A 16,959-nucleotide genomic window follows, 5' to 3' on the forward strand; every position below is an offset into this window, starting at 1 on the left:
TAGATGATCACCTCCCTCACTCCATGATGTATGGGCAGCGTTCCAGGGAAATTCACTTATTCTGAGTCAGTGATGAGGTTCCTACATTCTGCAAGTTCCCATAGAGCTCTCACTTAGAATATGGCTTTTTTTTTTAAGAATTATTTATTCTATGTATATGAGTACACTGTGGCTGTCTTCAGACACACCAGAAGAGAGCATGGGATCCCATTACAGGTGGTTGTGACCCACCATGTGGTTGCTGGGAACTGAACTCATCGTCTCTGGAAGAACAGCCAATGCTTAACCACTATCCATCTATCCAGCCCTAGAATAGCGTCCTTAATTTTATAAAACCACTGGACCCCAAAGTTATTTTAGACTTTTTAAATGAAAATACAGACCCAAAGGGAGTGAGGGAGCCCATTGGTGGTAAAAAGAGGATTTTTCTCTTTCTTGAACCATTTCCCAATAACTTGCAGAATAAGATATGTACGACTCTGCCAAGCCTTAGGTACCAGGGTCCCTCTGAGTGAAACATGTGGAGCCTGGAATCGAAGCAAAAGCAGGACGAATTTATTGTTCTAATGCCCTGGTGTAGTCCCACACCTGAAGAAGAGGCGGTGATCCCGGTCAGCCTGTTCAGTGAGTTTTACAGTTTCCAGGGGCAGAATAGAGCATCAGCAACTAGGCACTATATGATGGGCAGAACAGTGTGACTTTTAAACTGATTGCTCCTTAGGGAATGAGGTAGCAAATGCTTCCCTTATCTGCAGGTGGCCAACTGTGGTCTTTCTGAGCAATGTAAGGAGCCCCTCCCTAAGTGCTTCCTGACCTCTTTTCCAGGAGGGGAGGGGTGGAATTTCCCCAAGGTCCTGAGCTGATGTCTTCAGATATACAAAGAACACATGTGAATTTGTTGCAAGGCTTGTTGGAGTGTTGTAAGTGGTGGGATGGATTTTAGTACCCTCCCCACCCTCAATCATCCCTCATGGGGTAAAACGTGTTAAAGTATGGGCTTTTCTGTGTCTGACCTTGCTTTGAAAGACACAGATACCTTTAGACCTTCAGGCACTAAGCTGGACAGATTCTGAGCTATTCTACCTTGACTAAGTCAGGTTACAACTCTGGCCTATTCCCCAGCCATGTGGCCCATTACCTGCCATCGTGTTTGGCATCTCTTTCATTGTTTCAATGGCATCTCCCTGGGTCCCACCTGAGACACCCCCCCCCCTCTTGGAAGTCCCACCTTTTCCTCTCCTGCCCAGCTATCTGCGTCCAATCAGAAGATGGTGGAGGACAATGTTTTACCAAACACTGAGTCAGGAGAGGCTTCACAATAATGACAGGTACAAAAGTCCCCGGCCGTAACAAAATCTCTGGGTATAGAAATCAGCATTTGAATGCACAATGCAAAAAAAATATCGCTCAACAATGTGTGGGTGGGAGGAATACTTTAATAAGCAACTTGAGGTGGTGCTGAGCAGCAAATCACTAGCCTGCCTCTTAGGTACAAAGTTCAATCAGTGCTATAAAAAAGATGCTGCTGAAGGCTGTCTTGGAGGTGCTTCCCATGCCCCTACCCACCCGCTCAGTAACAGAGACACTCTGGTCTTTATTCTGGAGATAACACTTCCATTTCTAAAAACAGTTCAAATGCTTCATTGATAACAGGGTGGTGGACTTTAGGACCAACTGAAGTAAGGGAACCTTGGTTCTGTCTTAGTGTTGGGTGACTTAGGCACTTTAAGGTAGCTGAGATTTTCTGTATCTGTTAAATAGAGTTTGTTACAGGATTAAAGGGACAGCACAGATCTAGAACCTGGAAAACATGAAGGGTATAGAATCAGGGAGTACAGGTTTTCAGCTGTCGAGGTCCAAGGAGCTGGACACATGGTTGACCCTAAGGAGAGAAAGTGAATGGAATCAGAGGCTCCATTCCTCCCTGAGTATTGTCATGGCTTGTCAGCTCCACACACCCACGGGGGTGGGGGTGGGGGGAGGAATAATGGAAGAGTTGCCTCTAGCAGATCTGCCTTGGGCATGTCTGCGGGGGCATTTTCTTGATTGCTATTTGATATAGGAAGGGCCTAGCCCTCTAGGAAGTACCATCCATGAGCAGGTAGACTTGGGCTGTAGAACAAATGAGTTATGTTGACCTGTAAGCAAAAACAAATCCTTTCCTCCCTGTGTTTGTTTTCTTAGTCAAAGTTTTTTTTTTTTAATCACAGCAATAGGGACAATGATAATGATAATAATAATAATAATAAGCTGCTGCTACACTTGTCAGTCTTTCTAGCATAAGTCGTCAAACTCAAGTTTCTCTTGCTAAAAAGGATGCCCTTGTAAACTACAAACAAACTACATCTCTATGTGCCTTCTGAGGGGGGAAGACGTCGGACAGGTAGAAATGAAATGTTAGCCTTCAGAGACTGAATCCTGGCTATCTTTTCCTCTCCACCCCTGAGAAATTTGTGAAACTGAGCAAAACAAAGTTCCAGTTTATCTCAACTGTAAAACTGGGACAATAACAGTTTTCAAATCAACATTTAAGGAGGCATCAAAGCTTATCTGGGGATTTTGAGTCAAGTGTCCTTGGGATTATCTTTATGACGCACTCAGAGATGGCAGGAGCTAGACCTCCTGGCAGCCCCTGGCGACTGGGTTCAGTAGTGCTAGCCTGAAACATGAGCCTTGATAGTTAGAAACCAACAGCGAGAATTCTACAACACAGACTTTTACTGATGGCCCTATCTTTCCCACGGCAAGTAGGAAGGCAAGGACACATTATATACGTTGAGAATTGGGGCTACAATGCCTCTTCTGGGTGGTCCACAAAGGAGGCCCATGGATAGAGAAGTGTAGTCAGTCAATCTCCATGGGTTTGAGATCAGGCAGGTATCTTGTCTCTTTCCAACCCAGGAACAGTGTTGCTCAAAATACAAAACCCGAAGCAGAAGGGAGGAGCCATAGGGTAAGACAAGGACCCTAGGTTACCAGAAGTTCTCTCACCTCGCTCCCCATCAGTCAGTAAATCTCCAACAAGGGATCATCCATTCTCTTGGCAACACCTCCAAAGATTCTCCTCAGCCTGGAGGCCGAGCAGTCCGTGTCCATCAAGGGTTAAGAGAGGAAGGTGTACTTCCTTCACGATCACCTTGAAGCATTTCTTCTTCCATATACAGAGCGGCTAGCTGGCAGGCGGGCGGACCGGCGGGCGGGTTGGGGAAAGCCGGCCTAGGTCAGGGAAGAGGCAAAGTTTTCCTTCCTGGGCGCGAAGGAGGGAAGGCGGGGTAGCGCGGGGCTGCGGGAGGCCGGTCGCCGAGTGGCGTGGCGCGGCGTCGCCAGCGTCCTCCTCCGTGCGCCCGGGCGCGGCTGGCGCTCCTGCAGAGGGAGCTGTGCGCCCGTTCTGGCGCCCGCACGGCGACTCCGCTTCCTCTTGTCGCCGCTTGGGCCCGCCCGCCGGGGAGGGGCTCCCGGCCTTGCAGACAGCGTCTTCCTGCTTGGCGCACTGCCCCACCGTGAGTCCGCCCGTGCACGCCGGCCCGCCAGCTGTCCGCTCGCCCGCTCGCACGCCGCCCTCCGCCGCAGTCCGCGCCCAGCCTCGCCCGCACTTCCCCCCTTCAGCCCGCGCCCGGCTCCGGCCATGCTGTCCTTCCAGTACCCCGACGTGTACCGCGACGAGACCTCCGTGAGTACCCCACTCTCACCGTGCTCCCCGACCCGCGCCTCCCGCAGCTCGGTTCCCGCAGCCCCCGCTCGCCCCGCGCCGCTCCCCGGCCTTTGTTTGCGGAGCCGCCCGGGTCGCGGGGCTCCTCCCAGCTTGAAGCCAGCGGGCGGCCTCGGCCCACGTGTCCACGCCCGTGGTCAACGCCGCTCGGCCCCAAGGACAGACCCCCCGGGCAGGCATGGGTGTCTGGGGCCAGTGGGCAGCCAGAACGTACCCCTGTGCTTCTAAGAGGAGAAGCAGTCTGGCTTAAATATGGTGGTAGCACCAAGTGTATGCTGGTGTGTGTGCGTGGGAAAAATGATGTAAGATTTGAAAACAAAAGCAAACTTTGAGAACTTGGAATTTGCAAGTCCTTAGAGTTGAGGCTCATTCATTGCGCTTTAAGGCTGTGCTGTCCTGAATCGGGTGCCTGGCGTTGGCTGCTGGGATGCAAGTAAGGAGGCAGTGTTGGGGAAGGAGCAGTGGGCCCACAGTGTGCTGAGCCAGTCAGGTTCGCTTAAGAAAGGAAGTTAAGACGTTAAGAAGGGGGAGGCCTTTTGCAAGGAAAGTTTTCCCCGCTGGGAGTTAACTGTTTACCTAAGCTGCAGGTGAACTGCAGGTAACTTGAGACCCAGGTAGTGAAATTCAGAAGTAAGTGTGTGTGTGTGTGTGTGTGTGTGTGTGTGTGTAAAAAGTAGTTTGGGACTTAAGTGGATTGAATCCAAACATTAGGACCCCGATTCCTGTAGTCACAACCTGGTTTCTCGGGTTACTTAAAATAGAATCAAAGTAAAAATATTTTTGTATAATACCATTATTTTTTTCCTGTTTACTTTGATCTGGTTCATGACAGAAAATGTACTCTGAACTCAGCACATCACACATGGAGGTAAAGTCTCAAGTGTTAAAGACCATCTCCTTTTCAAGTGAACGTCCAAGCATCTGTGCTGCATTAATGGGTGACCACCCGGGAACCATGTTCTCAGTCTGTTTAACTGCTAGCTCATTGAATTCATCTTCAAGGGTTAACTCCCAGACAACCTGAATGCTGTTGTTGGTGGCCCTCACTACCTGGGTGACATTGGGCAAGTCTTACCTGTTGTGAGTTCATGTGTGAGGCCCCCTTTTATACATGGACTATTAGGGCTGACAGGCCTTGACTTGTCATCTAGATGGCTGAGCTCTGCAGTGGGCCAGGTACAAAGATGTGAAACTGTTCCGACTCTGAGTCTTAAGTGTCTCTTCGGTTTTCAGGTTAGCATATGTATATGTATATATGTTACCAATAATATGTATTATACCTGTGTGTGTGTGTGTGTATAACTACCATTTTTTTGGTTTTGATAAATATAGTCTTAGGATTTTCTTTTCTTTTTTGGACCCAGGAGTTGAGTGAAGGTAGTGTTGGCTCTTGCTGAATTTTTCCTTACTCCAATCTGCACCAGTCTTGTAGTTTATGAGTATTTAACAGCTCCTGAAAGGGTTAAATAGGGATTTTATGAAGTTTTCTAAAAGTTCACACACATCTGTGAAAGGAGTGTTTAGAATTTAGTATGCCCTGTTCCTTTTCACTGAAGGTCTCCTGATACCCCTAAGCCTGTGGTCTTGGTGAAGGAGGACCAGCCAGGTCTAGCCTCTGGCTTTACTGAGTACTGATGTTGACTTGATAACCAACCTTGGTGGCATTTTCCTACGGCAGGGGTTCTTCTACCAGATTGTAGGCTTGACTTCATATTGGCTTGATTGTAGCTTTTGGATGGTTGGCCCCCTGTAGTATATGCTGGAGATTTCTGTAGTTCTGTCTCTCGGCGACCATCTTTCAGCCATGTTTATATGCGTCCCCTGAATATGGTGTTTAAGCATGAAGCTCATGTGTCTTCATGAGCAGAAAATGTCATGTACTGCCATCGCCTATTCCATGTCATAGTTATGTATCTAACGGGTCAGGGAATTTAGGCCTCCTGCAGGGCACTCAAGCCCTCATAAAGGGGTGCTGAGTGAGAGGAGAACACAGAAAAGGATGGGCTAATTTCTGTCAGGAAGAGGAAGTAATTTTCTAATTGAGCTTGGAGTTGTCTGGCTAAGGGAGAATGGACGTTCCCGACTCTTGAGGTGAAAATAAAGCCATGGTTGTGCAAGTCAGAATAGCTATAAAATTGAATTGGCTTGTGGGATGCAGGAAAACCCTCATGACCATGCCATCCACAGAAGGTCAAGCTGGAAGACAGCTGGGAAGAGACAGAGCTCCTGGCTTGTGGGGTCCTGGCTGCTGCGGTGTGCACCAGTCTGAGCTCCATCGAGAGGCGCAGGAACAGCAAGAAGCAGAGACATGTCTTATCAGGCCTCTCACAGCCTCTGGGGAGGGCAAGGGTGGTTTCCCAAGACTTAAATCATGACAAATTATATGTAACTATTCAAGGCGTGTAGCTATGAGAGTCTACTAAAGTAGTGTCTAATAAGGGGGGGGGGGCTAGGAAGAGGACCTTGTGGGCTGTGACTCTGGATTGACAGTGGGAGCATCCTAGGGAATCCGAATTTTGTCTTGGTTAGTGTCTTCGAGATTACTAAGATTACTGCCAGATCTGGGAGGACAGAGCTATTTGCATCCTATTAAGGACCATTTTGGAGTCAGTCTGGCATCTAATATGGGCTCTGAGTTTGAGCCTGGCCATGTACTTGCTGGGGTACACTTGATCAAGCCTATATACCTAAGGACATAGAAGAGTGACGTTGGGGTCAGCTACAGTGGTGCTGCACCCTACTTATTAACCTACCCCCTCCTTGATCTTGATTGCTTTAGCTCCTTCTGGCTTTAGTTTTCATTATATCACAGCAAGGGTTGGATAAATTAATATGAACGATATCTGTGGCATGATGTTAACTCACAGTCTCCTGCCTGTGCATAATAAATCCGCTGACCTTCGTTCTTACTTACCTCGGAATTTGTGTTTTGCAATCTGTAACATGGAAATATCAATAGTTTTTTTTTTTTTTAATTATATAAATCCACCGTTTTTTGTATAGCACAGTTGCGAAAATTCGAGAAACACTCATCCTAGCAACACTGTCCCCTAGCTGTGGAGCTGTCAATCCAGTTAACTTTTGTCCTTGTGAGAAGTTCAGCTTGGGGGTTGCCTAAGGACATTTTTAAAGTGGTCTGGACTCCCGGCTTCCTGGCTGGCTTGGCTGCAGACTTGCCTCTCAGTGTGGATGACTGCAGCCATGTTGCTCAATCCTGTGCCGGCCAGAGCGCCTGAGAGGGCCTTCAGAACTGTGATTTCTGTATTGACAGCAAAGAGAAAGCCCTTATTATAAGCCTATTATATATCCACTCAGGGTGTCAAATGAGAAAGACTTGTTGGAGAAGAGAAGATCTTAAAATGCTTTGATTGAATGGCGATCAACCAAAATTGAGTGATCAAGGTGGAAAATTGGCTTTTATGAAGACCCTTGAGGAGCTGGTTTAGTCTGTTTTTAGGCCTCTTGTTCAGGTCTGTCCTTTGTATAATGAAGCCCTTTCCTGCTCACTCAGCCTGTTCTATGTGTCCTCTATGTCTCTCAGGTGGCTCCAGGTAGGGAGGAATGCAGACAGCCAGGTGGTCTAGGCAGGGGACGCTGAGGCTGCCTTTCCCAGGGGAGTTAGCCCTCCTTGGGGACTAGCCCTAGCCTCCGGCTATTACTGCATAAAGCAGGGACACAGGTTAGAGATCCGTGTGTGTGATAGAGGTAACTTTCCTGCAGCCCAATATAAGCAGCCATACCCAGTGTGCTGGTATTGCTCACAGACTAGACTGGAGAAGCTGATAATGGGGTTTAGTTAACCAGATTAATCTTGACCCTATTCGTGGAGAGACTGTGTAATGGTTTTTACTTTTAGAGTGTGTCTTCGGGCATGGTCTTAGAGAGTGGTGGGGAAGAGAAAGCCTGTTTGTTACTTCTCCCAACCCTTCCCTGGTCTTTGAGACCAGGTCTTGGACTTTGTACTGCTCTCAGAAGCCTCTTAGTTGGGAACTCCAGAGGGTCCGCCCATGCAGGCTCCACCCACGCCAGGCTCTACCCTCCTTGTCCTTTCTGCTAACAGTTTCCTTTCTTCAAGGGTCAGAGTGGTCTAAGTGGATGGCATTTGCACTGCCTTGCTAATGAAAAAGACCATCTCGACAGCAGTACAAAAGAGGCCGTGGTTTAAGCATGTGCCATGGTGTGTAGGCCAGCTTCTGACTCCGAAGCAAAACTGATCCTCTACCATGCTGTAGAGAGTTGATTTCATCACCCAAGCTCAGCGCACATGTGTGGTGGCAGCTCCCTTCCAGACGTGTCCTTGTGTGCCCACCCTATTGTGTCCTTCTGTGTAAACCCCAGCAGGTCAGTTCTGAGTTTCTTCAGCCCAGCAGCCTGTCTTTGTTCTGTGCTGTACAATCAGAGCCTTTTCCCACCCTGACCTTTTACCTTTCTTCGCCACCAAGCTAAAGCATTCTTTTCATGCAGGGTGGCTTGACACCTTTGAGAACCTGCCAACTTTGGTTCATGTGGGAATTTGGGCAGAGATGTTGCCCGTGAGCCAATTAGTATCTTTGTCTGGACTCTCCCATTTCTCTGTCACATATATACAATATATATATATATTTTTTTTAATTCAGCGTGAGTACTAATTACTTAAGACCTCATTTTGTCTTTTTGCAGGTGCAGGAGTATCATGGACATAAAATTTGTGACCCGTATTCTTGGCTTGAAGACCCAGACAGCGAGCAGACAAAGGTAATTCTGGTTTGGAGTGGATAAGCCACCTTAGTGACCCCATTCACCTCAAGATGTTGGTAGCCTCAGGTTTTTCTTCCTGTGTTTCTCTGTATTTCTGCCTTGGGACAGTGTGTACCTGTAGGTACCCCAACTTTTTGTCAGATGTTTAGGGAGGAAAAAAAGGAGCAAACGCATTTAGTCCCCAGAGTAAGTGTAAGTAAAATGTGGCTTGTCCTGCCACTGACGAACAGGGTACTTGGAGTAGAAATCCTAGAAGGGATGAAAGAAAACAGATTATACTAGAGACCAGTGATGCGAGGGATGACGCCTTAGTCCACCCAGGGATGGAGCAAGAAATGGAATCCTACTTGTTATTCATACACTAACCTAACTGGTTGGGATAATCCAATGCTGGTTTTAACACAACAAAGAAAAAATCTAAATTGCAAATATAAGAAGATTGTTCTGTTTTGTTAAAAGTCAGGGCAGAGGGAAAACTCCTAAGAACATAAAAGTTTGGTTTGTTCAGTGGGTCAGCTGAAGTCTCCTTAGAGAAGTTCTGCTCAAATGCTGTGGGCGCTGGTCCTCTGTACAATGGAACTTGTCAGATATATAAGATATATATATATATATATATATATATATATATATATATATATATGCTAAGTGGTTGGGTTTCCTTGGGAAGGACTACTGTCTGTCTCTCCCACCCCACCCCGTGTGTGTGTGTGTGTGTGTGTGTGTGTGTGTGTGTGTGTGTTTATGCATGCGCGTGTATTTGGTTTTGTTTGTTTGTTTGTTTGTTTGTTTGTTTTTTTGAGACAGGGTTTCTCTGCGTAGCCTTGACTGGCCTGGAACTTGCCCTATAGACTAGACTGGCCTCAAACTTAGGATGAAAGGCATTGCTACCACACCTGATTTATCTTAAGTTCCTCACCTCTTTGAGGTATAGTCAGTCTGTCTGTCTCTCTCTCTCTCTCACGTGCACACAAACACACACACACACACACAACTTTGTACATGAGAACATATGTACTGGGGCTGGGGAAACGGCTCATCAGTAAAGTGTTTGTCACACAAGCTTGAGGACCTGAGTTCAGATCACCCATACTCAGAAAAATCTAGGTGTAACTCTACCCCCTGTGCTGGTGAGGTGGGGACAGCAGGATCCTGGGGTTTATTGATCAGCCAGTTTAACCGAATCAGTAGACTTCTGGCTTCCACATGCACTCATATGCATACATGCACACACCCTTCTGCATATACATGAACACACACACACATACCACGAAGGACTGTTTCTAATATGCTCATTGTCCTGGTTAGTCTTTGTCGACTTGACATACCCTAGTTACCTAAGAAGAGGGAACCTCAACTAGGGAGTTGCCTCCATCAGATTGGCCCATGGGCAAGTCTGGGGGTTGTTTTTCTTGTCTGTTGATGTGGGAAGGCTCAGCCCCTGGGGGTTGGTACCATCTTTAAGCATGTGGACCTGGACTGTTTAAGAAAGGTAGTTGAGTGAGCGAGCGAGCCGGGAAGCAGCATCCTGCCTGGTCTCAGCTTTAATTCTGCCTCCAGGTTGCCGGCTTGAGCCCCTGCCCTGGGTTCCCACAGTCATGACTTATACAACCCTTTTCCTCCCCAAGCTGCTTTTTGTTGTCGTGTCTGTCCCAACAACCTAAAGCCAGTTAAGAAATACCATTTCACAAGTGTGAATGTCTTAGAACCTTAGCACGTCTCCCCCCACCCCCCGCCCCCCTTACACTTTTTTGTAATTAAGAAGAAAAGGCAAGGAGCATGCTGTCCAGGTCATTTTTCAGCACGATCTCCATATCCTGTATTAGTGTCTCATGGGCCCACAGCTCCATACATCAATCTGTGTTCCCTGGAGAATGGAATTCAGATTTCCAAATCTGCTTACATTCGCTAGAAAGCCCCAGCTACTGCAAGTGGGATCTCTCTGCTTCAACAAGGCAGGAACTGGCGTAGACTCCACTAGAGACGTGGCAAAGGAGGAGACTTTTTTTTTTTTTTTTTTTTTGATTTTTCGAGACAGGGTTTCTCTGTGTAGCCCTGGCTGTCCTGGAACTCACTTTGTAGACCAGGCTGACCTCGAACTCAGAAATCTGCCTGCCTCTGCCTCCCAAGTGCTGGGATTAAAGGAGTGGGCCACCACGCCCGGCTGGAGGAGACTGTTCTAACCAGAGGTCTTGGCTGGCTGTCGTCTTCCTCGCATCCCACAAATGGGCTTGCCTGAGCCAGCTTCACCTGTCCTGTATGCTGGAATCTCTCTTTTCCTTCAGCCTGGTTCTGTCAGCTTCCCTCCTTCCCCATTAGTCTTGGATCTGCCCTCCTCCATCAGCAGCTCTTGTCTGCAATCCTCCGTTCTTTTTCCACTTCCCCTCAAGAAAGACAAACCCCTCACAGTTGAGCATGAGTGTGACAGCAGACTTCAGCATTTCTCCTAAGAGTTTCCGGCACATCCTCTGGAAAACGGCCCCGAGCGAAGGTGATGATGGTTTCTTTGCCTGAAGCACCAGGTCCATCCTGGGTTTCTCCAGCCTCTGATGCTGGTTGTCCAAGTAAAGTAGCGATCTCACCCTGACCAGCTGCATGTCGTTTGTTGATAGCCTGCTTTGCTGTATCTCTGTTCCTAATGACTGGTCCTGTGGATAATAAACCACTTATTAGTGGATGCCAAGCTTCTGGTTAACAGGTGGAACTTTGCTAATTAGTGATGTTGGCCCTTGATGGATGCTAATGATGCCTTTTTATTTTCATGGTTTAGATTTATTGTACGCTTACTGTGCATCGGACATTTTACTGAGAGCTTTGCCCACTGTATTGGGTTGGATTCTTGGACTCTGAAATAGATGTTTTTTTCCTGCAATTTACAGTAGAGAACTTTGAAGTGTGAATTAAGTAACTTGCCAAGGTCACCTTCTGGTGTATTTCCAAGAGTGGAACCTGTTAATAGTTTTGATTAACAAGATTAAAACAGAGAGAGAGTTGATGATGGGAAGTAGTGGTGCACATCTTTTAATCCCCATACTCAGGAGGCAGGGGCAGGCAGGCAGGTGGGGTCCTGAGTTCAAGGTTAGCCTAGTTTTATAAATCAAGTTTAGGACAGCAGGTACTATACAGAGAAACTCTGTTTTGAACCCTCCCTCAAAACAAACAAGAAAATCGAAAGGCTAAGAGAAAATAGAGGCTTTGGGATTGTATGAGCTCTGAGGAAGCTGACTGTGGGAATGTATCTGTGCCTGTGCCTGCCGGCTTCCACCCCTACAGTCTGCTCAGACAGCAGATGTAGCTGTACCCCAGCTGTCTGTCTCAACTCTTCATACCTACCTTCCAAAGGTTTGCTTTCTAAACGGGCTTGGTACCGACACGGTCTTGTGTCTTACTTGGACATGAATGGGTTAAATTTTTGTTTTCAGATTTAAAGGGAAACCAAGTAGACTATGCTTCCTTCCTTTGGGTGGGTGGGTGAGTGGCACAGAGTCCTCTGTGTGTGTCTGTCTGTGTCTGTCTGTCCTGCTGAATCTAATATTTACTGAGTTGCTTAGATTGCTCGGCTAACAAGCCCCAAGGATCCTCCTGTGTCTCTGCTTCATTAGCACTGGGATTTGGGATTACAAAGCATGGCGGCACACCTAGCCTTTTATGTGGGGTGTTGCTGATCTACACTCAGGCTCTCATGTTGTCAATGCCAAGTGTCTGTTTGATAGCAGACAGTGCAGACTGTAGCTCACACACAGCTCAGTGCATAGTCTGCAGCTGAGCACGGGAGGGAGACCTCACTGGGCTTCTGTGAGGCCCCGCTTGGCCTGCTGACCATGGGCCTCCCCTAGTCTGAGAGCTGGTGGTCCTGGAGAGGAGACAGGTGCCCACTCTGGGGCTGTCGTGTTAGCAGGTCAAAGGCTTTGGGGCCTGGCTTCAGTCAGCTACTTCCAGGGGTGAGAGGCCTGTGGGCCCAGAGGGGAAGGAAGGCACCTAATGGAGTTGAGGACCATGGCAGCAGTCACTGTTACAGCTGAACAAGCTCAGCTTCTTGGGGTAGAGGCTTCCATGCCGTCTGATGTGCTGCTTGTTTGTGTTGGTGTCAGCGAGGACAGGAAGTAGAAGACACTTTAAAAAAACGAGGCTTCTCACGTTGTCTTGGAGATCGCATCATTCCGTTCCTCTGGCTTCAGTTTTGAGATGTGTTTCCTGAAAAGCAGCTTCACCTCACTGTTTGGCTTGCCCTGCTTGTGGGCTTCTGCGGCTGCCCCGCACCCCCTACCCCAGGTCCTGAGTCCTCTGGCCTTGGGAGGGAGCTCTGCCACCCTGTCCTGTTTTTGTCTATGAGTGTCCCTGCCCTGGCAGAAGACCTGCTGAGCCTCTGCTACAGTAGACGGGTTTTATGCACAGTGAAACCTCATTGGTGTAAATGAGACCGCAGGCAGCCAGGGCAGTCTTCAGCATGAAATGCCTCAGACTCCCTGAGAGGTCTGCAGCCCTGCCCTGTGATTTGGAAATGAGAAAGTCCTGTCCCAGTAGTCAGTCTGTGCTTCCAGTCACTCTTTCTATGCTGGTCCACAAGCAAAGCTTCCATATTCCTAGATGGCTTGCCTTTCTCATCTGTCAACTGCCCCAGCTCGCCTTCCTCAGTGTATAGGCAGAACTTGGCTCAGGGTGACGACTTAACCTTACGGTGAGGGAAACATTGTGCCCCGCATGGCAGCAGCAGCAGGTGGGTGTAGCTGTCCCTCAGCTAATGATGGAGTATAGGGCTGTCTGACCATAGCAGCAGCTGTGGCACCAAACTAGCCAGCCACAGGCCTGTCAAAGTCAACCACCAAGACTCTCCAGTGTATCGAGTTGTTAATACTGTGGTATCTGGTAAGTTCAGCCTAGTAAAAGCATTTTTGACTTGTTTTGTTTTAAACTTTCCGTGGGTTTGAGGAGCTTCTGCAGACCACTGTCTTCAAGATCAGAGACCAGTGTCTCCAGAAATCTAATGCCACGTTCAGGGGGGCTCTGGTTGCTTGTATATCCGGTCAAGGGCTCCTCTTCCGCTTGGCTCTGCCTGGCCTCTCAAGCCTTTGGAGACTGTGTCCCTTGCTTTTATCATCTGGGAAGCATCTTGGGTCACTGCAGGAGTTATAAACTTGAATTTGTTCTCCAGGGAGCTGGTAGGAGTCCACAGAGACCTTTTATTGCCCTCCCAGACTGTAATGATTTTATCATGATTCCTCGGGCTTGGTTTGGTAGCCCTCAGGGCTAGATTAAAGCATCATCTACAATCTCATCCTCTTTACCCTGCGCACCCTTTATCCCTGCACCCTTCTTTCTCACTGGCTCCTAGAGTTGGCACTGAGTTACCGAAGGAGATGTGTGTGCATAGGGAAAGGAAGTGTGTATAAACCTTTCAGGGGATAGCCACTTACGTTCTGATTGTCTGTCAAGCCAGGCTCTGGTTTCATCAAAACTCCTGGGCGCTGAGCACTTGAGGAACCAAGTGTATAATCAGCTTGCGGGTATCTGATGGCTTTTTTCCTCTTGAGAACTGCTCCTGGCAAGCAAAATGAGAGGAGCATCTCGGTTTCCCTTCTGTTTCTGAGAGAGTTCTTAACAGGAACCAGAAAGAAAGAAAGAAAAAAAAAATCAATAGGAAAGATTGTGTGAGTTGTTACCCTTTCTAAAAAAAATAAGATAGAGCTGCCATTTGTCTTGGAGAATATAGTGTAGATTTTCTTCCCTTAGAGCACTGTGAATGTTCTCTTCCCTTTCTCCTATTGACTGAGCTGTTAAGGGTAGCCCCATTACACTTGCTGGCAGGGAGGTGAGAGGCCTGGAGATAACGTGTCTTCTTCCTTTGCCCCAGTGCCTCTCCTTTCCTTGTCTAGGACATTTAAGTAACCCAGTGTTCCTATGAGATTAATGATGCCCCGGGTAGACCGATGGAGGATGGATGTTAGGCGATGAACACCTGCTTTCTTAGGCTCCATTCCTGCATCTGCTAAGCTCGGGTTCCCCTGTGCTTGCTTTGGCTTTAGCTTGGCTGTCTAATGTTAAACCTAGATGTATGTAGGAGGAGTTGCTGTTTGTATTAGTCTGGCCTGGGTCTACCTCAAGCAAGAGCTTTTCCTAGTGTGGTCCAGAGCCCGGTGAGCAGGGACCTCTCAAATGCATCGTCCCACCAGGCCCCTGTGGTGTTAGTTACAGCAAAGCCAGTGGGCTGGAAGCCTGCTCAGAGGGATTTCAGAGCAGCGTAGTGCTAGTGGATTTGATGCTTTAAACCGTGAGGTTGCCATGAGTGCTGACGGGGGGAGTTGAGGCACACAGGTACTCAAAGCTGTAGGCTGGCTTGGGTTTACTGTGTTCTTGGAAGACTTCATGACAAGTGGAGATATCTGCCTTGTTCATCCAGTCTATGAAATGCTTCCGTGTGGTGGAGTGGAGTATTTGCTAGATGACCTAGATGTTGGAAGGCATAACTGAGCCCCTGGTTTTATTTGTACTTCTGTGACCAAAGGAAGCTATTAAATTTAGCATTCATTTCCTTTGTGACAGTTCAGGGGTAACACACTTGCTGTGTAATTGTGAGGGCTGGGGCACAGAACCCCAAATTTCACGTGAAAGCATAGCGGATATGGTAGTTTGCCTGTCGTCTCAGTATACCGAAGGCAGAGAATCCCTGGCTCACCGGTTCAGTTCCTCATGTTGTGTTGACCCCAACCATAAAATTATTTTCATTGCTACCTCACAACTGTCATTTTACTTCTGCTAGGGGGTGTAATGTAAATATCTGTTTTCCGGTGTCTTAGGTGACCCCCTGTGAAACCTTTAGAGGGGTCTGGACACACAGGTTGAGAACAGCTGCCTCAAGATGGTTAGCTAGACCAGGTAAATCAGTGAGCTGGATTCAGGGAGAGAGCCTGCCGAAATAGAGATCAATCAAGGAATACACCTGATGCCAGCCTTTACATACACATACACACTTGCACCTGCGTACATAGGCTTGCCCAGACATGTGTGAACACAGATACACACATACACACACACACACACACACACACACACACACACACACACACAGAGGCCAGAGTTGCTCATCCTTTAGCTGTGAGGTCCTGACACCCATGTGAGAATGTGTACCTGAAACTCCACTGAGCATCCACAGTGAGTAAAGCAAGATGTGGATGAGCGCTGCAGCTTACAGCGGACCAGCGGACCAGCGGACCAGCGGACCAGCGGACCAGCGGACCAGCGGACCAGCCCCTCTTTTAGTAACCAGATCAGTGTCCAACTTTAAAGACTCTAAATTCTCACCTGCAACACCTAGCAAATTTTTCTTTTGAATTCTTGATTTTTCACAAAAGGACACATTCTTACCCTCGATCTCTACTCTGGTACAACCCACTTGAAAACTCAGTTTCAGTGTTTGAAAGCCTGGCAGCTAAACTGGGCCAGTGGTCACCTCAAAGCTGTTTGGTGCCTCCTTTTTAATTGCTACATTGTGAACCACACTGGCAAAGCTGGCCTATGCAATGTACCCATTCATTAATGTCTCCTGTCCGGACCTGGATGGAGAATTACACTGTATGCCACCCTATCAAATGGAGACAGAGAACGCTTTAGGTAAACATTCTGCCACATATCACTGCAGCCTCCAGGTCTCCTGTCTCTCATTACCTGCCGTGGGATTGTGCAGCCTAAGTTCCGTCTGTAAACATACTTTAGCTGGGTCTACACTTGACATTATGTATTTAGGGTACAAATTCCTTTTGCTGGCAGAGTTGTCAGAAGTATGAGGAAGTTGCTGGCACCCAGCGATTCCTTTCAAGTACTCCGTGCCTGTTGGTTTTCTTTGTCCTTTTCTCACTCCATATTTGAGAGCAGTTACAAGGATGGACCCCAGGCCACACTTGGGAGCAGGCAGACTTCAGTGAGGACCTCTCACTTTGTACCCACCACTGCTAAGGCTTTTTGCAGTGATTTTGTCCTCTGTCTCTTGTTCAAGTAACTGTGCCCCCAGACAGTCGTGGTCAGCTAAGCTGTGGACAGGTGCTTGCCTCTTGGCTCAGGACACTGGTTCCCATACTGGCAGGATAAACAACCTGGAATTCCTGCTCCCTTAGAAAGGAAGGGAAGTAGATGAAAGCTGCTCTGGGCTCTCACCCGTCTCCTCCTGTCCCTCACCTTGCTCTGTCTTCAGCTCCTGTATCAGCTCTTAGGTTGCATATGCTGTGCCGTGTGTCTGAGTGGAATGCATTTGTGACTTGCACTACAGAGAGGCTGCCTTGAAGGAAGCTGACTTGCATCTTGAGTGGAAGCTTGGACTCTGGTCTTTTTTGGCTACTATCTAAGAAAGCTCCACAATAGTGAAGCTGCCCCTAAGGCACTGGTAAGACGGCTGAAGACATTGGCACATCATTTTTTTCCTGTTTTCCCTGTAGCCATTGACTCAGGCTTCTGCGGGTTTTCTGTGGGATGCTGACATCAGATAACAACTACAGCTTAGTGCTAGCAGGAGTTGTGTAGGGTGT

General features: G+C 47.9%; 1 protein-coding gene across 1 annotated transcript in view; it reads left to right on the forward strand.

The window, feature by feature from the left end:
• The first annotated feature begins 3,418 nt into the window (after nucleotides 1-3,418).
• The window catches only part of Prep (prolyl endopeptidase), a 97,696-nt gene continuing 84,155 nt past the window's right edge, over nucleotides 3,419-16,959 (forward strand). The window contains exons 1-2 of the mRNA XM_021174398.3: nucleotides 3,419-3,670; nucleotides 8,369-8,443. Coding sequence (XP_021030057.1) covers nucleotides 3,626-3,670; nucleotides 8,369-8,443 — 120 coding nt within the window. The 5' untranslated portion in view covers nucleotides 3,419-3,625. The remainder of the gene's footprint in view (nucleotides 3,671-8,368; nucleotides 8,444-16,959) is intronic.

Source organism: Mus caroli, unplaced genomic scaffold (assembly GCF_978045245.1).
Source record: "Mus caroli unplaced genomic scaffold, Mus_caroli_1 scaffold_9, whole genome shotgun sequence".
Classification (NCBI taxonomy): Eukaryota; Metazoa; Chordata; class Mammalia; order Rodentia; family Muridae; genus Mus; species Mus caroli.